The sequence below is a fragment of the Macrobrachium nipponense genome, chromosome 24 (genome assembly GCF_015104395.2).
Source record: "Macrobrachium nipponense isolate FS-2020 chromosome 24, ASM1510439v2, whole genome shotgun sequence".
In the NCBI taxonomy this organism is placed as follows: Eukaryota; Metazoa; Arthropoda; class Malacostraca; order Decapoda; family Palaemonidae; genus Macrobrachium; species Macrobrachium nipponense.
The window spans coordinates 65,933,304-65,960,438 of record NC_061091.1 but is presented as its reverse complement, the minus strand read 5'-3'; the positions used below and the strand labels follow the sequence as shown (position 1 = coordinate 65,960,438).

Here is a 27,135-nt window from a genome sequence, read left to right as displayed (position 1 = left end):
CTTAAAACGTCGTGGTTAGGGACCGTGTTCCGATTGTTGTGATGACAGTGCCCAGCATCTATGGGTACAAGTGGTGTGCGGATTTAGCACAGGAACTGGGAAGTTTGTTGACACAAGGGACTCCACAAACATCGAGATGGCATCAATCTTCTAAGATATTTAAGCGTAAGTAAAAATTTCGGAAGCATTTTGGTGAGATTTGCACTGCGTTGGCCACGCTTTTCACTACCCTCTGTTTAATGCTTTAAATTTGGCATTAATTTCTAACTTTGGAGAAAATACTTCGAAAGGAGAGTAGAGGTCTTTAGCTCCGTCTCTCACCAACAATAAGTCACGACTGATGCCCATCTCCAGTGTCAGAACGCGTTATAAGTACATTTTGGGAGGGTGGCATGCCGTGACCGTCGGTAGTTGAGCTAGTCCATGCGGTTGTTTACCCTAGACATGAATTAAACATTTTGAAGTAACAAAGTAAAGTTAAACTAAATAATGATTAAAGTAAACTATTAAGGGAATAAAGCTTTGCACCTCATAAACCGTGTACACGTGTGCTGCCTGTAACTGTGTTTATGGAGTGAGCGCTTAGGAACCAGGAACCACAACGTAGTTCAAGTGCAATTTGGAGTGAATTAAGACTAAAACATGTATAATTACAATCAAATAAGCACTGTGGAGTTTCAGTTGTGATGGTAGTGAGGATAAAACCACCGATTACAAGGTAAAAATGGAATAAGAAGCTTCATACTTTCACTAATATAGGCAACAAAATGTTGTTTTATTGTGCTGATTACAACTGCAATCTTGAGTAACATCAAAAACCTTTACATATGTACACTAACATTGTTCAAATGAGTGCTATGAAGGCTGGGAAAGATGGTGGCTTGGCTGTGCTTACTAATGACACCTCAGGTGGTTGCACCATATTGGATTTCAAAATTGCCTTGAAAACATATTTTACGAAGAGCTTACATGCTTATTTGTTCCGACACGGCATACAAACCTTCGGTCCTTTTACAATAGGAAGGTACTAGCAGCAGCTGGATAGGTCGTAAGCTTTCGAACAAGGGGTTCGGTAGTTAACTGCTTGTCCGACAGGCGCGCGCGCGACTGGTAGGTAAACAAACCACTTTTGCTTTCGGCCTGCTGGCGTGTGGACGTGTATCATCGCTCTCTGCCCGCTTTATCGTCGTTGCTTTCGCATGGTTGTGTTTTTCTTTTTCTATTTATCTAGTGAAACTGAATTGTAAGTACAATCATTTCATATTTATTTCCATTGAATTCAATTGTGAATTAAAGGATCTTGGTTTCACCACGCCCTCCGATTACCCGAGTGCCGGGACTGAAGGGCGTAAGTGCGGGAATTCATTTTCCCAGAAATGATCCTCGTATTGTGTATGCTCGGTGCCGAGGGCGGGAGAGCGCTCGCTCCGAGCGTATATTTTGGTTGGAAATGTGTAGATGAAAATCGTAAGTAAGTGCTCTTTTCATTATATTTTTTTGACCTGTATGCTCGTTGCCGAGCGAATGCGCTCGGCACGGAAACTTATTCTGTATGGAAGTTGGAATCGCAAGTACAGTATTCTTTTTCATTTTCATATATTTATTTTGATTGTAGCAATACTCATTTTTGTTTTTGGATCAGTTTCCGAGCTTACCCGGAAATTGATCTTTTCCCTTTTTATTTGAATGAAGTGAAATCGCAAGTGCAGTTCTTTTTCATTTTCATATTTTATTGAGATTGCATTGTTTACTGGGATCAATGTTTCCGCTATTTACCGGGAATTGATCCTTCCCCTTTTTATTTGTATGAAGTGAAATCGCAAGCGCAGTATTCTTTTTCATTTTCATATATATATTGATTGCATCAATTCATTATGGATCAAGGTTTCCATAAACCTTGATCCATAAAGGAAAGGAATGGATCCTTTTACCCTTGCGCTCGGTACCAAGGGCGCAAATGCGCTCGATCCGAGCCCTTATTCATTGTGAAGTGAATCGTAATGCAAGATTCTTTTTCATTTTATTCTTTTTATTATTGATTGCATCAATATTTATTTGGTTCAAGTTCCGCTCAGTCAGGGAATTGATCCTTATGCCCTTGCATTCGGGCCGATGGCACGATTGCTCTCGGGCTCTTATATTATTGTTGGGTACATGGGTGCTGTGTGGGGGGTGGGGAGGGGGAACGAGACAACCCCCCCCGCTCAGCTCCCACAGATGGCCCTTCCCCTTGGGGGGGGGGGGGAGGTTATCGGCGTTCTTCTCCTCGCCCGATCCGTCGAGCGCGGGGGAGGGCGCTCGGTGCCCGATGTACAATTGTATTCGGGGTCTTCCACTCGTTCGGAGAGGGCTCACCCCCCCGCGCGAGGGGACTTCCCCCCACTAATCGCTACTACTGTTATTTTCCCAGGTGCTACTGCCACGAGGGTGGACCTTGGTGAGGTATGGGCGTCCTTCCATTTGCAGGGCGTGCTAGTGTCCAGGGGCTGCGGTTCTATGTCTGGGCCTACTGCGGTCACCCATGGAGTGGTGACCACGCTCCAGGTGACGACGTCCCTCCTCACCTGGTGTAATCACCTCACGTGGTAACAGTCTTGCCTACAGCCGCTGTGAAGTGCCGTTCGCCGTACCGAGAGGGGGGCGTGCCGCCGCCGCTCGTGGTTGCCGCGCTGCAGCGACCACACTTCCGCTGCCCTAGAGCTCGCCCCTGGACCTGCCGCCGGTACCAGGATGTTGCTGGCTGCTGCTCCACTTCCTGTGTTTCCCTTTGGTGCTGCCTGCCGTACCTGCCGATTCTGGGCTGACTGTCCATGCAGTTTGCTGCGCTGGCTGTCCTGCCGTTGCTGCGCTGGCTGTCCCTGCCGTTGCTGCGCTGGCGGTCCTACCGATGCTGTGCTGGCTGTGCCTGCTGTTCCTGAGATGCCCATACCTGCTGATGTCGTCCCTGTTCGTGGTGGTACTACCCCAGACTTTGGTCTGTCTGTACAGGTGCGTCCGGGCCCTGTAGCTTCGGCTACAGCAGCCCCGGCTCCGCCCTGGATAGCAGATCTTACGTCTGTCCTGAGGAAGCTGACGAAGAAGAGGAGGAAGGTGTCGTCGTCGTTGTCTTCATCTTCTTCATCGTCGTCGGCTGCCGCCTCTTCCCCTTCGACTTCTAAGGCTTCACAGCCGAGGAAGAAGAAGGTTGCCTCCTCCCTCCTAAGAAGTCTCCCTCGGGAGCTTCTCGGGACCCGTCTCACCTAGGTGGGACGGGAGGGTTCCTTCCGCTGGTCCTCCTGCTCCTTCGGGAGCGGGGCCCGTCTCTTCTTCCGCAAGGAAGAAGACTACGGGGACCAGAGGGGTACCGGCTAACACCGGTACTTCCTCGCCTGGTGTCAGGGGTTCTGCCACTGCATCAGGGTCCGTCTCGGCCTCTCGTTCGCGGGAGGTACCGAGTGTACGGTCGCCTACCAGCGACCGTGCAGCCAGGAACCAGACCTCTGAGTCCGCTCAGCGTCAGGTTCACGGCACGGGGCGGAGACTGGTGACAGCCGCTCACGCGACTCTCACCAGACCAGCTATCACTCTCGCGGCGAACAGCTGGCTACCCGGGGACGTGACGGTCCCACGACGACCGGCCACGGGCTGAGGCTGGGAAGAGGTCCTCCCGTTCGCCGGTGCCAGCCACGGCTGGAACCAGCGACGTGACGTGCCGTGAGGACAAGCACCGGTCTCACTGTGACAGTGGAGCCTGCAGGTCGCCTGACCGTCGCTCTCACAGAGAGCGATCGGGTATGGCAACCAGCACCAGCTCTTCTGACACTCGAGATCGGGGCCGCTGTGCTCAGTCCAGCCGTTCTCCACAGCGAGACGGTTCGACCAGGCCTGCAGCTCGATCGCCACCACGGGTTGACGATCGCCTGCAGCCCTCCAAGCCTGCTGGTTCTGCCAGCGAGCAACGAGGGAGCGTCAGGTCTGCCTCTCCCGTACCTTCAACCTCCTCGGGTTACACCGGGAGGAGCGAGGTATTGAGGAGTGATCGTGAGGGGTGCGCCCCTCACGATCCACCACGACGCCCTACGTGCCAGGCACGGTTCTTGGACCGGCCAGGACGTATGCGCAAGTGGATGGGGAAGACCGAGAGGGCTGTCGCTGTTCCCCCTTCTTAGGAGGAAGGTTCTCGGAATATGCTCTTGTTCGAAGGGCTTAACGGTCCCACTCTGCAAGATGCTGTGACTTCCGAGATCCAGAGGAACTTTGCCGAGGTTATGGCGCTGATTCGTCAGCACAACGACCTCGGGGAAGGATCGCCGCTCCCACCAGCAGAGCCACGTCTCGGCTCGAGTCGTTTTGGGGCCCGAGAGGGAACCCAAATCGACGGTGGGTCTGCCGCGATCGGAGCTTGCCGACTGTGTTGAACCAGGTAGTCTCTCGTCTCCGGACAAGAAGGCTCTCTCAGTTCTGGCCGGTCAAACAAGCTACTTCACCTCCTCTACTGCGACAGAGGCGTTTCTACGTGTCTTCGGACACCGTATTTGAATACCCCTTCGGTCCTCCTGAGAGGTTTCGACCTCGACGAGGACTGGAATGAGTCGGAGGACGGTATCGGCTCTCTCCTGTCAGGTGTCGATCAGCCCCACCCAGACGACGTTCACAGTGGCGGCAGATCCTTACCTACAGTATGAGTTCGTAACCCTCCTCGGGAAAACGTTTTCTCCTGACGATACGTTTTCCCAGGCTCTGAGAGGCCATCGCCGTAAGGCGATGGCTGCTCCTTTTCTTCTCCAACTGCTAGTTCCGCTGGGAAGGCGAGCCAGTATCCATTCCTCCCCCATTCCCTCTCTCCTTACGGCTACGAGGGAAAGGGGAGGGATCCTACAGAGATTTCTCTGTAAGATCCCACGTTAGGGGCTGCGCTACCGGGGGACCTTCGGGTCCTACCTGACGTAAGCCCCGGTCGTTGAGGAGGGATCCTGCCCCTTTCTCGATTTCTACGGGAATCGAGAGGACCACCAGCCGATATCGTTTGACGAATTCGGTGGGGGTTTCGCAGAGTGCTTAGAATTCTACGGAATTTCTAGCGCACTCAGAGTGTTCGAGTTTTTTACGATCTCCAAACACTTAGGCGAGACCACGGTCCAAAGTGAGCGAGAATCCCCGATAATTGTTACGATAATCGGGAACCTCGCTTATGCTCGAATTCCTGTAATTTCTAGCATTTGGAAGAAGACTGCTGCTGAAAGAAGAGTATCTCACAGTAGGCGATTAACCTGGAATAGAGAAGAACGGACGGGAACTTCCAGTTTGGCTTGAACTATCGTCTTCGGTATTCTGTTCACCATTGAAGCTTTCCTTTGGGAAAGACTTCTCCTTCACTCTCTTGACTAGAGAACGAAGGCGGTCGATCTCCAATCCTTATTCTCATTCCTCGAGGGGAAAAGAATTTAGGATGGAGGTCGTTGTACAGAACCTACAAATATACTACAGTATATTACCCTCGCGACATGATTCTTGTAACAGTTGAATTGTCCGGGGGTAGGCGCATACCGTAGTTAACTCTACGGTTTGTGACCGAGACGAATTGTATCTTAATTGAACTGCAACTCGGGGTTGCCTGCAACCTCCCAGCAGTTATCAGTTTCGATTTTAGATACTTGGTATTGTCATGACAACACCAAATCAGCTTTTGTATTTACCGAAATCCGTTTCGTTTAAATATAATTGCTCGAGCGTATTCTTTATGCTCGATGGTTCTAGCCGAACGCATTCCTTCGTGGAATAATGGATTAACTGGCAACTCAGGATGACGAGTCACCGAGGAGCTACTGCGTATTGAACTGCCTGATAGCGGCTCAGTATCAGCTAGGTCTCGGAGATGCACGGTCGGTTACGTCTCTCTCTCCCCTGGTTTGATTGACTACCGAACCGTATCTCTGCCCAACAATCATGGACTTAGGTCTCTGATTAACGGGGATTCTCGCAATAATGAAGGACCATCTACTGCTGTGACGCTCGATTTCATCGCCTTCGACATTGCGAGAATTTTCAACAGAGATATCTCATGGACTCTTTCATCTTTCTGTTTACCGCACAGTAACAGAAGTCTGTACTAGTCAACCGCTGCATCGCACCGCGATAATGCGAATGATTTTTGCAGACATCTGAGTTTGTCTTCAAAATATCTCTTATTCGTAGGTGTGCAATTATTCATTGCTCGCCCCGAATTAACAGATATGTCAGAAGACATCGCCTACTCTCCGACCTGACAGCTCTACTTCCAAATGTTCAGCCCATGAGAAGCAGTTCTTCAGGCAGTATTTCCCTGTCTTCATTACTGAAAAGCGCTCCGCTTTTATTGCAACTACGATCCTCACCGGACAGCAATGAATAGCGGTTAGCGTTCTCAGTCTTTGTAGCACAGGTTCAGAATCTTGAGAATCCTTCTCTCGGTTCAGCTGCGAAGACGTAGGTTGCATTTTCTGTACACCTTCGTCTTCAACGACACATAGTGTTGTTTCTCCTTAGCCGAGAATCAACTATACTATGAGATATCTTGCCATCAAGGACCTCGGTCTCTAGAAGGCAATTGACTTTCGCCTGTTGGGCACATGCCTTAAGAGAGTCATCACCTTGCCTTCTGGCATCGGTGACGAACAAATTATTTGTTTAGTCTCTTGGCAGAACCCTTTTAAGGCGAAGGTCACGTGACTTGCTCGGGTGCTTGGACAACTTGCCTCCTACCGAACGCAGTCAGTCGGCAGCTGTCAGAGTGCCCAAGTCTGTTACGAACTTCGCTGTGGACTTAGTTCGGTTGTTCCATAACAATCTTTTCTTCGTCCTAACGGCTTGTCACAGTACCCATACCATCGACACCCACCATTGAGTGTCGGTGTCCTATCCACTACCGAGAAGAACACTTCGCTGCAGACGGATAGACCAGTATGGGTACAGGACATCACCGAAGTCGAGAAGAGGGTTAGGTCATACGACCATTCCCTTCTTTTCCTCTGAGATAATTGCATGACTTTTCCTGCGAAGTCAAGCATCCAGGGGATGGGGATTCGTGACGCTCGATTTCGTACCGAATTCGTAGCGAAGACTCTGAACCCTTCGGTTCCTGACGATCGGTTAGAGTCCTTCACAATCCCCTCCCTAATGGACTTCACCGCCTTCGATGCGAAGGAGATGCTGCTTTGTCCTGTGAAAGCGCGACCGCGCTTTCTGAAGAAACTCGACATCCCAGGATGAGTGTTGAAGACTCTTCGTCAGCACCAAGATGACCTAGAAGTACACTCCCTCGAGTACACAAGAACTTCTCCATGGCGCAGGTACTGAAGGCAGGGGTCTGGTACAACCAGACCACCGGCACCTCCTTCTACCTTTGGATATTGCCCACAGGTCCTTGGATCGTTTTCCTTAGGACCCGTGGTGGCTGCTCAACACGTTGTCTAGCTAACCCAGACCCTAGCAGGCTGAACAGCATCGAGTCCTGGTGTGACTGTAAGAATAGATAAGTGAATGAGAGAGTGACTGGCTTCTCTTCCTATCTTTTTCTCCCCCTCTACCTGTGGGTAGAGGGATACGGTCATCACCTTGCTGGATAAGGACGAGATGCGGTGAGCTACTCGACAGAGCCCCATCCTATCCCTTTCACTAGGGATGGGAGCGAATATCCACCACTTCCTCCTACAAGGGGGGGGAAGTGGATGCCAACAAGAGACAAACCATAACTTTATGTTGCCTCTTGCAAATAGGAACTTGTTCTTGTTTGCTGGTACGAAGAGATACGCTTGCCTCTCTCTTAGTAATTGGTCCAGAGGTCTGACCATTGATCCTGCGGTGCACACCCCGATCAATCGGACAGAGGCTTGGATCCCTCCCTCGCTCTTACGACCAGGGAGGCATTCCAAGGTTGGGCGAACACCAGTCTGTTCACAAAAGACTCAGATTCCTCCCACCAAGAAGTGAGTCTTCCTATTGTAAAAGGACCGAAGGTTTGTATGCCGTGTCGGAACAAATGACAATTTGTCCAAAATTGGATTTTTCCTAACTATACAAACCTGAGGTCCTTTTACACATAGCCCCACCTCATGCCACCCCTCACTCTGCAGTTTTTGCTTGGGCCAAAAGCAAAAGTGATTTGTTTACCTACCAGTCGCGCGCGCGCGCCTGTCGGACAAGCAGTTAACTACCGAACCCCTTGTTCGAAAGCTTACGACCTATCCAGCTGCCGCTAGTACCTTCCTATTGTAAAAGGACCTCAGGTTTGTATAGTTAGGAAAAATGCAATTTTGGACAAATTGTCATTTTAGTTTGTATGGTGCTTTCATATATCACATTATGTTGACAAAACTTCAATCTTTTGAATGGTATGCTTAAAGATGTAATTGTATTCTTGTTTCACCATTAAATATCGAGTGAATAAGGCTGATCCACGCGATGACGATGGCTCCACTGTGGTGTTTCCCCCCCTATAACACCAACAATATAGAAGATTGACGCCATCTTGATGCTTGCGGAGTCGCTTGTGTCAATAAACTTTCCATTCTATGTGCTAGATCCGCACGCCACTTTTACCCGTAGACGCTGGGGTCCTTTCGGGTATTTTACAGTTTTGTGGGCCAGTTTCACAGGCCGTAAAACACCCAAATCCTTCCGCCCAGGTGAGTATTCTCTTTGACCTGGGGTGGCCTTTCACTTACCACGACCTGCACGGCACAAACATTCCAAACAGTCAACTTGGTGTCTCCAGTGTAGGTAAGCAGTAGGCTAGCGTAGCCCGCCTCCCATTTGTAGAGTAAGGGGTCAACATGTTAAATGCAGAGTAGGGGGTCAACCGGCTGCTACATTGTTATTTTGCTCCCTCACTCACTGTATCAGTTTTCCCCCCTCCCAAAAACCCAGGTTTCCCAGCGGGGTCCCCCTTTACCGTTTCTATTTAGTTTTCGGCAGTCTCCTCCACTCGTATCCGTTTCCCCCCACTCAAAAAGCCCGGTTTCCCAGGAGAGTCCCCCTTTACTGTTTCTATTAAGCTTTTGGCTCTACATTGTTTGTTGTTGTTTTGGTTTCGCCGCCATTTTGGTTGGGTGGTCTTACGCCAATATTCTTGTCTGGACCTACCGCCATCTAGTGGTAGGTTTGGACGAGAAAATTGGTCGGCGGTAAGGTTGGCCCTCGAAACTGTAGGTGCTCCTAATGTGTAATTGCTTAGGAAAAAGTTTTGTTAATATGATATGTAATTTCTCAAATACGCACTTGCTAACACAGCCCGCTACTGGCAATTAGAAATTGTTCATGATAGGCATAACAATATAATCTGCAACGTTCAAGTACCTGGTTTCTGAGTAGCTCAGTTTCATTTTTAAAAGAATAACTGGAAATAATCAAGGGCAATAGCTAAACTAACCTAGTTTGGAAAACTGGTCACTATTTTGCCAATCTGTTAGCCCAGGAGCAAGTCCCCCAAACCCCCCTTGGGGGATTCGTTCTTGACAAGAAAAAACCAACAACTGAAAGGCTTGGGCTCCATGTTTTATTTTAGATTATAATACAGGATATATATATACATGTGTTAATAAGCAATCTTACCTTAATTTCTGTCAGATAGGAAGGTTCCACATTGGAGTTTGGTAAATCCTCTTAAACAGTGGGTGGTTGTTGACTGCCGTGTGGTGGATAGAGTTTGGCGGCCTCTTGGAAGAAGTGATGATGAGCGTTCTACCTATAATAATTTGAAAACAAATATGGTCCAAAATACTGTTCATAGTACTTGGTACAGATACCAGATCTTTTGGCCCGCTCCTTAATGTTTCTCCGTTCACGCTCAATGTTTTGATTGTGAACAAAACGATTGTCGGGGTCCACGAAGTTCTTACTGTGGTTGATGACCTTTTGGATTTATCGTTCCTTATCAAGGGTCTTGTAGGCAGCCTAACCATCTCTCATTACCATTCTGCCAGCGCAAATATATTTCAAATATTTCATAATAGTGGTAATTAAAGTTTCTGCACTTCTATCCTGTCCTTCCTGGTGCAAAGGCACAATGAACTTTTTCATTAAAGCACAATCAATACTCCCCCCAAAAAAAATGCTTTTCAACTCTCAGCTGCAATTATATTTTGCCTTGGTAAAAAGTCTTGGATTTTCACCTCTGTTCCTGGATCTCCGATGGGTTCTTGATTGTTCAGCCCAGGATACAATAACCTCAGAGCAAAAGCCAGTCTCTTTCAACCAATGTAAGCACTTTATGACCATACTGTGGCTGAATTTTTTTTCCAACTAATAGTTGACAAGAGGCCGATCTTCCATAACTTTATGAAGCATGGAATGATATGGCAAGTGTGGGAAACATCAAGGCAATATACTGGAACATAAACCAGGACTGAGGAAAGGAAAATTAAGTTTTGTTTAAAAGAGATTATTGAGAGAATGGTTTGTTTTGGCTTTGAGTACTTTGTGTTCTTGAAATATAGACACCTGAGCTGAAGTGAGTTCATATCCTATAAGTTTATGTAATCCATTCAGTCAGTAGCTGTGCATCTTTGCCTTATTATGAGGGGTGTGCTCATTTAGGTTTCAGTAGAGTATCTCAAATCAGTGTGTATTATATGCACTGTTAAAAATTTTACTTTTAGTGGTTCAGTGGATAATTGGTGAATTAGCTTCTTGTATCTTGGCTGGAAGACTTAGTGTAATAAAAGAGCCTTTTTGGTTGTCTTCTGTTTGAATTCAGTGTCCTTTGAATGGAGTACTATAAAGTTCTAGGGATGTCTTTTTTCATAGCACCATACTTCTCTATTATACACTGCTTGTACTTGTGCACATAAATTTGTTTTACTCATGAATATTGTAAGTTAATGTTCACCATTCTTTCAGAGATCCAGAACAGTCAGATAGTTACCTTTCAAGTTTGGCCCGTGATGGTGTCCAGGCTCTGTTAGCCAAAGTTTGGGATCTACCGACACATCGCATTGATAATGCTGTCTATGTTAAATTACCAAAACCAAGTACCAGGTAAGTGTATTGGCAATCAGATGTTACTCCAATAATGTTATGAAAGACACCTTACTGTACTGTATGACGCATGAGTTCATGAATTAATCTCTTAAATAGAGTGTATCAGAATGATCACGGTGGCGTATCACACCGTATTTATCATGTAGCTACAGCAGTCACTCTTTCTCCCAGATTACCAAGAGAAAAGCCACTGCCCAAAGGTCCAATCCTTACAAAATGGGAACAGTATGCCAGGGAAAAGGGTTTAACAAGAAGGAAGAAAGAAAAGAAACTTTGGGATGAAACACTGAAGGTGAGGAGTTTTTTTTTTTTTTTTTTTTTTTTTTTTTTTTTTTTTTTTTTTTTTTTTTTTTTTTTTTTTTTTTTTTTTTTTTTTTTTTTTTTTTTTAAACTTTGGATGATAAAATTTTGCCTTACAGTTGTCTGTTTTCTGTTGAAATGTTTATTATCTTTGTTAAATATGCTTAGTTGCAGTATTTGCTCTGGTTATTGTAATTTTGCAAGTTTCTTCTAGTAGATTATTTTATTTTTTCATTTACTAATTACAGAGATGGGTACCTCGGTACGGTTACCGCAAAGTCCAAGCGGAAAAAGAAAAGAATTGGGTTATTGAAGTACCTGCGAATGCAGACCCTTATGAAGATCAGTTCGAGAAGAGATCACAGCTAAAGAAAGAAAGAATTGCTAAAAATGAATTCCAACGTCTTCGTAATATAGCACGTCACAATAAAATAGATGTTCCGAAATTAGGAGTTACAGGAAGTTCATTTGCTACCCCGAAAGAAGTAAGTGAAACTTATTTTGTTCATTTTTTAAATACCATGATTGAACCAACTGCATTGTATGTTTAACTTCTGAAGGTAAATGAATACTATGTCTTCTGAAGAAGACTAAGAAAGGTCAGGTCAGGTCATTGCTCACATTGAGTTATGATGTACGTATAGTCAAGATATGGAATCTCAGGTAAGACAGTAAGTAAGGTCTTTAGTTCATGATTCAGGGGATAACACTTGTTGAGTGTTAAATAGATATCTAAAGTACATGATGTGTTTGTTTCCAAGATATTTTAGTAATACAAAATCTTACCTCATGGGATAAAAAAACGACTACTTTTATACCTTTTATATCAAGTCTGCCCACAGGGTGATGGAGTCCTTTAATCCCGGTCATTTTTAAATAGTTTTTTAGGAATGAAAATTGGTAGTTTTTGTGTAGGAAACCATTTGTAAAAAACTTAAGTTAGTAATACCTACTGTAAAATTTAGAAGTTCTCAGAAGGATTCCAAGTCAAGTGATGTTGGATTGAGACGAAAAAAGGCCAGTTGCAGATGTTTGAAACCTGTTAGAAGACAGTATGATAATTGCTATAGACAGTAGGAATATCAGGTTACCATCCCAGCACCATGAACAGAGCAAAAGGGACAAAGATGCTGATAAAAGATGAAGAACCAGTTAAGTGAGGTGAAGAACCAGTTAAGGGGGCCGGCCGGCTAATGCCGTTTTTTAACGACAGGACTTTGACATTCATACCACTTAATAAGGTGACTTGGGACATCTCCAAACCGCATATGATTTTCGCCTCTGACCTTCGGTTTTGTGACGCCAGGCCAATTTATCCCGAAAATAACCATTTTTCAAATTCTATCTCCTTCCTTGATATTTAATATTAAGACCTGGGATTACTACCATATATAGACCTGATGTAGACCTCCAATCAAATGGAGTTTTTTTTTCTAAAAGTAATTTTTTTTGCTAGATATGAATTTTTCAATATGGTAAAAAAATAAACCCTATAAATCACGAGAAAAAAATTTATAAAAAAAAGACGAAACAAAAAATGGAAAAAAGTGCTCTATTTGATTGTTCTATAATGTCTTTCTGAGTTATATACCAAATTCCAATGTTATAGCTTTAAAACTAAGTGAGGAGATAGATTTTGAAGGTCAATAAGTATAGTTTTGAGATACGGGCGTTCAAAGTTTTCCTTCGTATTTCTATAAAGACAAAGTTAATAAATAATGATTATTATGAATGTATATTTCTTTTTTGTGTATTAATAAAACAAAACTATTTTATTTATCATAATTTAATCATAAATGATGATCCCTTTGCTCATATATCGTAGCCTGGGGTACTGCTTGAGGCAAGATGGGACACTCCTTCCTACGTAACCCCCTCTCTCCCCTTCACTAACTCGGCTTATTACAGCGAATTTTCTTCTGTATGTTAGCGCGAGATGTTTTCCTTGTATTTTCCTCTTTGGCATGATGACATTCTTGCCGAAACAAAGATAAACAAACGTAAATGCAAGAGAATGTCAGAGGTGAAACTCGAAGGTGTACTCTTTATACAAAGACAATTTAATAAATCATGATTATTATGAATTTCATATTCCATTTTGGGTATTAAAAAACCAAAACTATGTTATTTATCATAAATGAAGATCTCTTTGCTCAAAGATCGTAGCCTTGGGCACAGTGTGACGTGTGCTGTCATGCAAGAAGGGGGCGTTACTAGGTGACCCTCCCCTCTCTCTTCACTAACTACGCGTATATTACGATATTCTGTAATAATACTTGAGCGATTTTTCTTCGTCTGTATGTTAGCGAGATGTTTTCCTTGTCTTTTCCTCATTGGCATGATGAACTTCTTGCGGAAACATACATAAACATACGTAAATGCAAGCGAATGTCACGAGGTGAAACTCGAACGTGTAATCTACTTGAAGTCTATGGTCCAACTGATTCATGATTGAACCAGATACTAGCAGTAACTCGCTTCTGCGAGCCACGGAATCTCTACAGATGCCATTTCTCACAATTTCTTTGCCAATAATTATTAAAATTTACGATAACAGAAGAAATATTGCATTTTCTTGTACGGATGAATGTTTTAGGCTTATTGAGTTATGTTTACTAATTTCCCTGTAACTACGAAAGTAAGAGGAATTTTGACGAAATATTTTGTATACGTATTCTCAATTGCCATATGAAGCTCCATGAATTTTTTTATGACTTTGCATTTTTCGCCCTATACCACCATATATAGGGGTTCCGGCCGGCCCCCTTAAGTGAATAATAGACTTATTAGATTCCATATATATACCAGAAACCAGACATGCAATGTGTATTCTGTAGAGCAATTGACTGTGTGGCAGTAAGGATTCATGGCACATCAAAGTGCATCAGCTGTTGTCAGAATCACCTGACCGGTCCAGAAAATACTTGGTCTTTAGGCCTATGCATACCCATATTGTCATAAACGACATAACTTTTAGATTGTCCTCCCAAACCTAGGGTGTTGGTGATGGTGGAAGTTGAGCAGAAAAGTTAGATATTCATTAGTTTATAGTATTCATTCTTTTCATTGCTTTCACTATTTCTGTATCAGAAGTAAAATCATTCCTGCACCTTGGCAGGTACATTTATTCCTACTATTTTCTTCTTAACTAGCTAACAAGTTAAATGTAGTTATTGTGGAGAGGTGTATTTTTGTTCCCATAACCTAATTAACTCATCTCCTTTACTGTAGTGGTAGCACAATCAGTTCATGGAACTTTATAAATGAATGTCTTGCATGGAGGTTATCCAATAAGGCTCACAGGTAAAGATTTTCTAAAGGAGGCAGCTGCACCCATTGCAGGCTTCTGTATGACCTCAACCAACAAATTTACTAGGCCAGCTGGAGTTTTTTCTGTGTTTGACGCAGTAAGAGGGATGTTGATCCAAGCTGACTTCTTTGAAGACACTGTATCACTGTATGAAGTACATCTCTGGTTTCCATGGTTGGAAGTCCATCCTCCCTCAGGTTTTTTTTTAACTTTTTAGATTATATGTGGGTTCTTTGGTGGAGTGCATTCATTATTTCAGTAAAGTGGTTTCCTAACAGGCCCTTAAACGTTCTCATTTGGATCTCTCTGTGGTCTCCAAGTGTATTACCTGAAAGAACGAGTCATCCAAAGAAACCATTTCAGCATCAGTGTTTTAGCTCTTACTGAAGGTGTTTTCCTACTGACATTTGTATCTTCAACATAAGTCATTCAGATTTATGCCCGTCTGGAAGGGTTAGCACCCAAGACATTGGGTATCAGTTGGACTGTCATTTGCACCAGATTTTGTGGTGAAAACCCAAACAAAAAGTACAGGTAGACATTACACAGCATCTTTTACATATATTTCTGTGATCCAGGAAGTTTATACTGGACTTGAACTTGATTGGCATAACAACCCTACACTAACTTGTAAACTGATAACAGTAAACTTAGAATCGGCTTGGTTGAAGCATGATTAACTACGGTGTACCTACAGTTGTCTTATAAGCATTATGTTCAAATTGATAAACATATTTATGAAGGTGATAGTATTAGCATAAACAAATGATAGGCACTGTTTCCACCCAAAAAATGCTTAGAAAAAAAAACCAGTAGTGCAACTAGGCAAGTGGTGCAGATTTCATACCTACTGGATAGCAATATTAAACATTTATTATCCATTTTCGTTATATGTGTTCCTGTACTAGCTAGAGTGGTCGTCTCAGAATTTGAAATGTATCTTGATATGTCAACTGCAATAAATTTATGAAATCCATAAAAAGGAAAAGAAAATTGTGCTCACTTCAGTGATTCTGAAGAAAATTTCATGAATTGGAGCGAGTATTAAAGTATACAGTATAACAGCTGATGACTGTAAGTGTAGTCCAGATTGGTATATTTTATTTATTTGTATTCATTTTGTATGTGCAATCAGGCTACCAGTCTTGAATGCCTCATGTTTTTCTTTTATGTGTGTTGGTATGCACATAAATAAGAGTTGCATGTCTCAGGAAAGTCCAATTAGTTGTAGAAAATTAAAATTTGTTTGTAGTAAAGGAAATTTATTCAGTAGAGACATTTCATTTGCCATTGTTCTGAATCAGCTGGTGAAATGCTACTGTGCTTCTCATTCTACCTAAAACATGCTGTAGTACCTTTTTTTTTTTTTTTTTTTTTTTTTTGCAGCTTAATGTGGCGATGCACCATGCTAAACATGCTACAGCCTCAGCTGGTAAATTCCAAGAGTCCCTCCCAGGGGAAAAGAGAGCCAAAGGCTTGGGTAGAAAGCGCAAGGTAGAGTATACAACAGGAGACGGCCAGCAGGAGAAGAAGAGATGTCTAGAAATCCTCAGCAAACTTGATAAACCAGATCTGAACCTTGAAGGAGCAATAAGTAAACAAATCACAGAGGAAAATGTAGAGTAAGTAGGCCATTTTAGTGTTTATTTTGTTTCTTGTTCTTAAAAATTACAAGCTTATTGGATTAATTAGATATATACCCTCTTGTTGGTTGTACAAAATGAGGATCAAATTGCTAGTTCAAATGATCTGATACCCCATAAATATTATTTTATATCTTGAATCCTTTTTAAAACGTTGGACTACCCGTCAAAGTGACAAATATATCGACTACTATACAATGATTCTGGTAGTTAATGTTTATTAACTGCTGTTTATCATACATATTGCCCAAAAATGCAGAAATGAAGTCTCACTTTGTTTAAAAGGAAAAGATTGCAGTCTTATGTGTTTGTGAACTTTTGCTCAGTGTATGTTTGTTGTTTTGACATTTTTTTTTTTATTAGTATAGGCTATTTGTTTTCTCAGCAGAGTTGTTCATATTAGTATGCCCTAGCTGCAATCTCTTTCATTCCCTTCACTGTACCTCCATTCATATTCTCTTTCTTCCATCATCAAAGTTTCCACCCTCCTAACAATTGTTTCAGCACTGAATGACACCATAGGTCCCAGCTCCCAACTTTCGTTGGAGACCTTGCCTGCCCAGGTATTGGGAAGTCTCTTCAAAACCACTAAATGAATAATCCTTCACAGGAAGCATCTATGTTTTAAGTATCTACAAAAATGGTGCATCTCATGACATTAGTATTTTCAAGAAGTCAGCAAGATCCTTGCCAAGAACTGTTCCTCATCACTTTCTCATTCTCTGTCCCATGCTGGCTATTCCACTTCTAACTATACTCTGTTTTTTTTCATCTGTCCACCCGCCTTTGGTGTTTTTGTATGGCAACACTGCGTCCCGGGCTTTAGATAGTTACGCTATTTGTAAGTTTTAGGTAAATAAAAGGATATCTGGGTGTACATTTGCAACTGAAAAGTGTTTTAATAATTTACTGTATGCGAATTACACCGTTAATATTCGAAATAGGATATTATTATAATCGTTGAATGTAAGCTGAATGTAACAATCTAAAGCCCGGGACGCAGTGTTACCATACAAAAAAGGGATTTTGACGTAAGGAAAAATCTATTTCTGGGCGATTGGCTCGTGTCGCCAGCGAAATATCCTTTAATCTATTATTTCTAGGGTAAATGTACTAACACATACCAGAGAATAAATAAATAAAGAAAAAAGGTCAGTATAACTGACTCGCTCACCCTCCAAGAGGGTGTCGGTATGAACACTATGGCAAGTGAGACCACTACCACGAGCCAAATGCCAATAGAATTCTCCCACTACAAAATCCCTCCAAGAGGAGAGCCGACCCACAGAGTGGGCAGCAACTACTACTACTACTCCATCCCATGCTGCCGACTGCTGCGCCTCTGGTGGCCATCCTGAAGTTAGCAGACAATCTTGGGCGATGGGATGGGTAGGGCGGGATTTCGCTGGCGACCGAGCCAATCGCCCAGAAATAGATTTTTCCTTACGTCAAAATCCCTTTTCTGGGCTCAGCTCGTGTCGCTGCGCGAAATCGTACCAGAGAAATAGCACAAGATTGTAAATAAAATTAACAAAATAAAAGAAGGTCTCAAATAAAAGGTAAAATAAAATTAAAATAATATAATTGCTAATAAGGATACATATACACAATGATACAAAAATAGAAATATTGCTTAAATTACACTTAATTCTAATAATATTTCTTAACTTAAGGTAATTTACATATATACAGGGGTAATAAGGCATATATGTACAAAAATGGTATCTGTGTAAAGCTATGTATCAGAAATCCAGAGCAATTAGCATAATAAGTTGAACAAAACAAACTCAACAATAAAAATATATAAAGGAATGTATATAACTTAATATACAAAACCCGTAACCATTACAAATAAGATGTATCCCCTAGCATAAAAATAAGGGGATGACATCCAAGAGATCAAAATCCATAATCAATTGTGAGTGCCCCTAGCAAAAAAATAAGGGACACCCACTATATCATCATCAAAGCAGCTAAGACACAAGGTGACCGTAGATGAACAAGGCAGGAATAGACGAACTGTTGGGTGAGGCAGGTAGAAAGGAGGACTGGTTCTTCTAGTAAAGATTAGGTGGAGTCAGGGGAAACTATGTTACCCGCTGCTACTGCTGAAAATTTCAGAGCTTCCAAGGACTTTAAGTAATGACGTTTGAACACTGTCGGCGATTTCCATCCAGTATACTTTTTCAACTCATCGAAGTTCATATGTTGGAAATAGTTAATTGAGGTGGCTACTGCCCTGACATCATGTGCTTTTGGGAAAGAGTCAGGATTGGCTTGTTTAATGAAGTACAGGATTTGTTGCCTGATGCCTTTAATAGATAAAGTACCACCTTTTTCTCTCTTAAAGAGAGGACCCGATGAGGATGAGGAGGTCCTAGACAGAAAGGCTCGTAAGGTTGAAACTGGGCAAAGAGATACATCTTGTGGAAGGGGTAGAACCTTCCATGGTTCCCACCTCATCAAAGGATCTTCATTCTTAGCTATAAAGCTACGTTCCGGGGAAAGTAGCACTTCCCCTGTGGGAAGGAACTGGATATGATCCGGATCTCTGGATAAAGCCGACAGTTCTGAAATCCTAGCTCCTGAGGCCAAGCTTAATAAAAATAGAGTTTTTCTTAAGAGCATTATAAACGAGCATGTGTCATTATTGGTTTCTGAAGCCAGCTTTAGAACATCGTTTAAGAACCATGATACTGACGTAGGCCTTACAGAAGGTCTAAGTCTAGCACACGCCTTGGGAATAGACGAGAAGTAGGAATCTGTCAAGTCTATGTTGAAACCAAATTGAAAAATCTTTCTCAAGGCTGACTTGTTTGTCGTAATCGTGCTAGCTGCTAAGCCTTTTTCAAATAAGGATCTGAAAAAGGATATAGCTGAATTGATTGTCATGATCCTAATATCCGATTCTCTCAGGAAGGTTGCTAACTTTTTGACAGCAGCATCATACTGTCTCAAAATTGAATCCCTTTTATCGGATTCCAAAAAGAGGATATTTTGCGGGTCAATATTCGCATCCCTTTTTGCTGCAAACTTCATGAAATCCATAAAGTTAGGGTTTTGAGAATCCCTGAGGAAGCGAACACAGTCTTCGTTTGTACTGACTGGAGAGCCTGGGATTGGGAATCCGAAGAGGGCGAAGACCCAGTTCCAGAATCAGAGGGTACCAATTGCTCTTCGGCCAGTCTGGGGCTACTAGAGCCACTTGACCCTTGAATGTCCTGAGTTTGTTTAACACCTTCATGAGAAGATTCACTGGAGGAAAGACATAAATCTTCTCCCAGTTGTTTCCATCTAGAGCCAGGGCGTCCGTGGCATAGGCCAGAGGGTCCAGGTTGGGGGCCACATAACATGGGAGTTTGTGGTTCGCTTGAGATGCGAAGAGATCCACCTGTAGACCTGGAACTCTCTGAAGAATCCATTGGAACGAACTGTTGTCCAGTGCCATTCCGACTCTAGAGGTACTGATCGGGATAGAGCATCTGCTATGACGTTCCTCACTCCAGCTATATGAGTGGAGGAGAGATGCCAACTGAACTTGTCCGCCAGGGAGAAGATGGCTACCATGACATGATTTAGATGACGTGATTTGGAGCCTCCTCTGTTTTATACAATGTACTACCACTGCGCTGTCCAGGACTAGCTTTACGTGGGAGCACTTTGGCGGACGTAACCTTTTTAGAGTCAAGAACACTACCATTGCTTCCAGTACGTTTATATGGAACTGACGGAACTGATGTGACCACGTTCCTTGAACTTTCTTGAACTGGGAATATCCTCCCCAACCGCTTAATGAAGCGTCTGTGTGGATGGTGATCCCTGGTGGAGGAAACTGAAGGGGCACTGACACCGACAAGTTCTTGACTTTCGCCCACGGCCGGAGTCGATTCTTTAGAATCAGAGGGACTGAGGATAATTTGTCCCTGGACCTGACATTTGCTCGTGAGCGCCAGATTCTGGTTAGGTCTTTCAGTTTGGCTTTCATTAGGATGTTCGTCACTGATGCAAACTGGAGTGAACCCAGGATCCTTTCCTGAGTTCTTCTTGACGCCAGTTTGTGACTCAGAAATTGCTTGACTGACTTCGCTATTTCCTTTCTCTTGGTTGATGGAATCGACAGAGTATGGGAGGATAGATTCCATTGAATGCCTAGCCACTGAAAGTTTGACTCTGGAGTGAGTCTTGACTTGGTCCTGTTTATCTTGAAGCCTAGATATTCCAGGAACTGAATCACTTTCAGTGTTGCTCTGTTGCATTCCTCGACTGTTGAAGCCCAGATCAACCAATCGTCGAGATACGCTACTACCATAACCCCTTGCGATCTTAGTTGTTGAACTACTACTTCCGCCAGCTTCGTAAACACCTGGGTGCTACGTTGAGCCCGAAAGGAACTACCTTGAAGGAGAATGTCTGGTCTCCTATCTTGAAGCCCAGATACGGACGGAAGTGTCTTGCAATAGGGATATGATAGTAAGCGTCGGTAAGATCGATAGAGGTGGTGACGGCCCCACGGGGAAGTAAGGTCCGCACCTGCGAGATCGTGAGCATCTTGAACTTGTCGCAGCGAATGGCTAAGTTTAAGCGGGACAAGTCTAAGATTACAACCCTTCTTTTTTTGTGAGCCTTTCTTTGGCACGCTGAACAAGCGTCCTTGAAATTTTAACCTTTTGACTCTCGCTATAGCTCCTTTCTGAAGGAGATCCTCCGCATACTCCGTCAATTCCTTGGAAGGAAGTTGGCGGAAAGGTCTGGATGGGGGTGGGTTCTCTAACCAGCTCCAACCCAGGCCTTTTGACACAATGCTCTGAGCCCACTTGCTGAAGTTCCACCGGTGGCGAAAGTGAAACAGCCTCCCTCCTACCTGAAGTTCCTCATTGGTTCTGGTAGCCTCCTCGGCCTCCCCTGAAATGTTTTCCCCTATTAAAGGGACCTCCCGATCCTCTCCCACGAAAGGATCGCTTACCTCTGCCACCCCTCCCTTTACCCGAGCGGTCATACTTCTGTGAAGCTTGACCCTCGAAGACCTGGTTGTAGGCTGGAGAGAGGGCGTAAGAGGTGGAGGGCTGAGGCTGAGGGGAGATAACATAAATAGGCTGCGACTGAGCCTTTGAGGTGGAAGGTTGGGCTGTTTGCACTAAGGGAACAGCCGGAACTTGCTGAGAAAAGCGTGGCTGCTTCTTCTGGTAGGGCTGGAAACGTCTAGGTTTCCTTTGAGCCTTACCCTTACCGGCTTGATCCTGTCGTCTCCTGGCCGTAAGACCCCAACGGTCTTTAAGGCTCTGGTTCAGTCTCGTAGCCTCTGACTGAACCTCCTTCACCATCGCTTCTGGGAAGAGGTCTGCTCCCCAGATGTTTGAGGTAAGCAACTTATTCGGCTCGTGTCGAATTGTCGCTTCTTGTAGGACATGTTTCCTACAATTCGTCCTGGCAGTGGCGAACTCAAACATATCCGACTGCACCGTTTGAGTCAAAGATTTGGTAAGAAGCTTGAAGAGTGGCTCCGACCCATAGGCAATGGTAGCCACCTCGGTCATAGCCATGGAATTAATAGACCTGGCTAACCGTGACTTGGCATCGAATTCTGCCTGAATAAGGCTATCTGGAAGCCTAGTAGCAACACACCAAACTGCTCCATAGCACAGTCTGGTTTGAGTTTGCCAGCTGAGAAGGTGTTAGGTAAATCTTCCCACAATTCACCGGCTGAAGGAAGTAAAGGAGATGTAGGATCTGCCTCCTTCAGTTGAGGCATGGAATCCCCCCTTCTGGGCTGCTGGAATAGTAGTTGTCGCGATCTTTGTCAAGAAGGGAGCGGAGTACCTCTCTTTCCATCGTAAAGATCGTAAACGGACTTTTAAAAGGTTGGATTTTCGTGTTGGAACAATCCATGTCCTCTAGACACCTGAGCCATTCTCTCTGAGCCTGGTCACGTGAATAGAGGACTGTCTCCTTTGGTACTTTATCATCCCGAGTCATGGCTGAGGCGGTGAGCCTGGCGTAGCCGATGAACGGAGGCTGAAGGGTCTTTCCGGTAGAACTCGAAAGTCCTCAATCCTCCGAGTTCCACATTCCGGGATAGAGATAAGCCCGTCCTGGAAGGGGGCGTATGACGCTACTCTCCAAGGGTTGTTCATTGAGAACGGAGGTAGAGAGTCATACGGGGGTGGGTAGCTGGGCTCCACCTGTGTTGAAAGGTGGAGGAGAGGCTAGAGGAGCTTGGCTCAGTCCGGCTATAATGGTGTCCTGAGAGGTAATCCTATCAGACAACCGAGAGATCATTTGTTCCATGCTATTTTTCAGAGACCCAACCAGATCGCCCACTTGTTGTAACAGACCAGCGTTGGAGTCCAAAGCCGGAGCTGCTGCGGAGGTGGAAGGGTGGCTCTGAATCGGAACCAAGGGTAGCGGAACTGACGACTCCGCTGGAGTGTGAGATCTCTCCCTGGAGGATCTACTCCTCGAGGACTTAGAGCCGGACCCAGAAGCTTTAGATCTCTCTGCTCCGGGGTTTTTAGCCGGAGACTTACGAGAAGAAGATGACGCCGAAGCCGTCTTCTTAGACGACGACGACGTCTTCGTCAAGGTTTTCACTGTTTGACCCTTGACTTGTTCTAACTGAAGCGTCAGGAGAAGTATACAGTTCATTACCTGTAAAGCCTTGGAAGGATGGAGAGGTTGCAGGGGTAGAAGAACCAGTTGCACCCAAGGGCATCCCTTGGGTGTCCAACGTACTTACCTCGACCAACAGGTCGTCTACACCTACCATAGGTTCTACATTGATATCAAGCGTCGCGACTTCCGAGGAGATGTCCTGGCCTTGGTCCGTCAACGAGGCAGCCAGCTGTTGCTGGATGAAAGCGATAGTTGGGGCCGCCTCTGCTGGGTCGACGTAGCCTGTAGCCTTGCCTCCGGGGAAGATTAGTACCGCCAACCTCTTCTCAAGGATGTAGGGCATACCCTTGGCGGCGTTTTTTCCCAAAACCGCCGACCCAGGCCCGCAGGGTTGCCAGTGCGGTATCCCTCACAGCCGGAGCCTGGAAGAGAGGGTATTGATTAGATTTTAAGAATAACTTAAAACTAAAACCAATTTAAAGCTTAACTTAAAATTTTATAGGGGCTATAAGACCCCTTGAATTTTATCTTAAGTTAGGGTGATTAATGTAAAGACTTAAGCACTATAACAAATGAGGACCAGTTACCGGAGTTGGAATACTTACCCCGTCTAAGAGCTGGCTCCCCAGGATCGTAACAGATGGTACACGTCTCGTGGTACCAGACCTGGATGTCCCCGTGCGGAGTCGCGCATGGAGCATGGGACCGGCAAACTTCGTGTCCACATGGGTCCTGAAGTGTGGCGGCGCATCCCGGATGCTCACAGTTGGTGGTCTGTAAGTGAAAAGACACATGAGTATCTTAAAGACTATCACTTACAGGCTAGAGGACAGAAGAACTCCGTTGCATGCCGGAGCTCGGAAAAAATTTTGGGCATAACCCCTCCCTTATCGCCTGAATAGGCTATAACCCCGGAGAGATCCGGTGAGACAGGTAAGGGAGGGGGAGGGGTGGTTTAAGGTACTTAAGATAAACTTACTAGTTTAACATAAAAGATCTTAAACCTAAAAACTCGACGTACCGGACTAAGTCCCGTGCGTGGCGGAGTGTGTAACTCAGCGAGACGGAGTGGTTAGAAGGGACCAACTGTATGCTCCGGTCCACCCTGCTGGGTGGACTAGCACCTTTCCGCTGGATGCCAGGTCTCCGGTGGTAAAGGAGCCCTAGTAAGGTGGGAAAGAGCGAGAGGACATACAGACTCGGGCTAGTAACGGAGCGACGGGGTAGCAACGGAGGGGGGAAAGGCCAGTCCCCCCCCACCTTACCATCCGGCCGGACCGAGAAGCCGGAGAGGTCGAGACCAGTCTGGGTCTGTCCCGTCCCTCTACTCCCTCCGCCTGGGGGGAGAAAGGGAGGCAGGCTCGGGTATGCGGAGCGAGCATGGGCAGACCGACCCACCCCCCCCCCGACTCTATAGAAGAGCGGGAGGGGGGAAGGTGACTGGACAGGCGTCTGGCTGCCTCGTGATCACGTAGTGACCACGGGGCGGTAAGAACCAACAAAAGACAACTAAGCCTAGAAACATAACCAACTGATCAGAGAGATGCTATCGGGAAGCAACCGAACTGAAGAGCGGTAGCATATAGGCCCTATGGGCCATAACCTAGGCTAAGCAAGCCAGACGCCTAACTAACCAAAACAAATATGATATAAATAAATCAAATGAATAATAATGAAAGAAAGAAAACAACATAGTAGGAGAAAAAATCCAGGAGTGTACGACTAACCCGAAGGCAAGTCTACCACTCAAAGCTAGCCGAGGCCGATACTAAGAGCCGTGGCTAGGGTCTGGATGGAAGGAGCCTACATAAGGTAAAAGACATGCATGCATGACAAAACCGTGTAGACCGTACCCTAAACAAAGCGGATAATAGAAATAGAGCGTACTTAAGTAAGGGGATGTTCTGGGTATGGGTGACCAAGAACGAACCCACCACGAGGCAGAACCATGCTGCCATGCTTCCGACCTAGAGTTCGTATTTATACCTAAAAAACGGCAAATACGGGCTCAGGGCCGGAAAAAACCAAATAGCAATAAACACTGAGTACTTAACTTAGCTGCTGCGATGGCTGCACGCTCCATTGTAAATAAATCCAACGAAAAGGGCACAAAAAACACCGAGTGAAAAAGGGCACGTGTGAATCGTGTGCGCTAACTGAAAAGGATGGCCACCAGAGGCGCAGCAGTCGGCAGCATGGGATGGAGTAGTAGTAGTAGTTGCTGCCCACTCTGTGGGTCGGCTCTCCTCTTGGAGGGATTTTGTAGTGGGAGAATTCTATTGGCATTTGGCTCGTGGTAGTGGTCTCACTCGCCATAGTGTTCATACCGACACCCTCTTGGAGGGTGAGCGAGTCAGTTATACTGACCTTTTTTCTTTATTTATTTATTCTCTGGTATGTGTTAGTACATTTACCCTAGAAATAATAGATTAAAGGATATTTCGCGCAGCGACACGAGCTGAGCCCAGAAACACCACAGGCGGATGGACAGATGAAAAAAAACAGAGTATAGTCACTTCTAATGAGGATGAGGACCTTTCTTGGCCCAGTAAGGACAGTTGAACTATTATGGAAATGTTGGTTTACATTCACAAAACTTTATCAAGAGATATAATTAAGGAAAACTTAAATGTGTTCTCATTGGGTCCAATCATTGCTGAGTCACGCTTTCTTTTCTTTGGGTTGGGATTGTTCATAATGCAGCTTCATCCACCTCTCCCTAATTCACTATTATCTGCATTTGCCATAAACTTGCAAGAGAAGTGGTCATATAGGGGTACTTATCTTCATGTTTCAATTGTTCCACCACTATTAAGAAATTACTTACCAACTGCAGTCCAGCACAGTATTACTTTTCTCATGGGTAACAAGATACCAATTTCAAATCATGTCTGGAGAAGCTTGACTTGATATTTTTCTTCTTTTAAGTACTTTAATTCCTACTGAATGTCTCAGGATTGATCCCTGAGAACCAGCCCGAGAAGAGTCTACTCGAGACTCAGAGGTCTGGAAAAACTAACCCCTATTAATAATAATAATCCTACTGTATGTTGCTTGTTCCTAGGGGACTAACAGTCATTCCAGCCTGATTGGGCTTGTAATGGAAAAAAACTATGCTTTTGTACCAAAAGTTTTTAAGGTAAACCCATTTATTCATGTAATGATTGAGTCCTTTCCTCTTTTTGTTCTCACAAGTTCACTTCTTTTTTTTTTACCGTGAAAAGTGACTGAATTTTAGTTCGCACTAGTAAGCAAGGAACCTGGTGTGCAAAGGAAGATTTCTAGATTTTGACTAACACAAAGCTGATGAGGCTTGGATTTTCATGATATCAGAAATAGTATGATTAACAGTTTTGTTTGAAAGAATATCCTTCACTAGAAACAATGAATGGAATGAGAGAAACTCTGGGAGAAGAAAGGTAATCATAGATGACATATTACAATGGTTGTAGTGGCACTCGGATTGTTTGGCAAGCATTGCATTAAAGTTCAAGTAACAGTAATAGGTTTGTTTCTAGGTAACAAGTACTGTTTATACTCTTGTAACATGCAGTCTCAGATATTGTGCAGTCCCCAAATTTTCACGATTAACAAATTGTATCATGTATGTTGTGTATCATGAAAGTTCCTTTTTTGAGAGACCAAATAACTGTAGACAACCTCTTTTCCTCCATCTCTTCATCTATCCCATCTAGTTAAATAAGTTAACAAAGTAAAAGATAATGATAAAAGTGTCGGGACCTTCACCATAATCCGGTGTCCCAATAGTAATGTTATCCCTCTTTTTCCTCCTGCTCATCATTTTATTTCTGTGCATGCAAAGCATCAGAAATATTTTACACTGTATTTTGCAATCCCTTTCATGGTTTTAAATTGAACTTTGGCTTCCATTCAAAATAATCTGCGTATTACTTATGTTGATATCTTTTAGAATGCATTCAAGAAGTCCAAGTTCACCAGAATTATTTTCTTTCAGGAGGTCAAATAAGAAGAAGGGTGGCAAGAAATATGGCAGAAGATCAAAGATGGGTGGACGTCACATGACAAAGTCTGATCATAAGGCTGAAAAACAAGGCAAAGGCTTCACCAAAATTGTGAAGGAAAAGAAAACTAAAGGTAAAAAGGGCAAGAGAAAGGGAGGGAAACATGACACTGCATTCAAGAAATCAAAGGGGGCTGGCTCTCAAGGGAAAGTTAAGAAGGGTGGTCAAAAAGCCAGAGGTGGAAAGAAATAAAATATACAGCTGTCAATTGTATTGTTCTTATTAACTTACAGTA

At 44.2% G+C, this 27,135-nt stretch overlaps 1 protein-coding gene across 1 annotated transcript; it reads left to right on the top strand.

Annotated features, from left to right (window-relative positions):
- The first annotated feature begins 10,066 nt into the window (after positions 1–10,066).
- LOC135203275 (ribosome biogenesis regulatory protein homolog) lies at positions 10,067–27,108 on the top strand. The gene is made up of 6 exons (XM_064233037.1): positions 10,067–10,214; positions 10,833–10,992; positions 11,167–11,287; positions 11,544–11,780; positions 15,992–16,227; positions 26,834–27,108. Exons 1-6 carry the CDS (start codon positions 10,067–10,069, stop codon positions 27,090–27,092), a joined length of 1,161 nt encoding a protein of 386 aa, XP_064089107.1. The 3' UTR covers positions 27,093–27,108.
- Positions 27,109–27,135: the final 27 nt, after the last annotated feature.

Excerpts from the sequence above, each read along its gene's own strand:
- LOC135203275 (XM_064233037.1), top strand. The coding sequence starts at position 10,067 with ATGCTTTTCAACTCTCAGCTGCAATTATATTTTGCCTTGGTAAAAAGT. Across the intron at positions 10,993-11,166 it reads TTACCAAAACCAAGTACCAG|ATTACCAAGAGAAAAGCCAC; the intron begins GTAAGTGTATTG and ends TCTTTCTCCCAG. Across the intron at positions 11,781-15,991 it reads CATTTGCTACCCCGAAAGAA|CTTAATGTGGCGATGCACCA; the intron begins GTAAGTGAAACT and ends TTTTTTTTGCAG.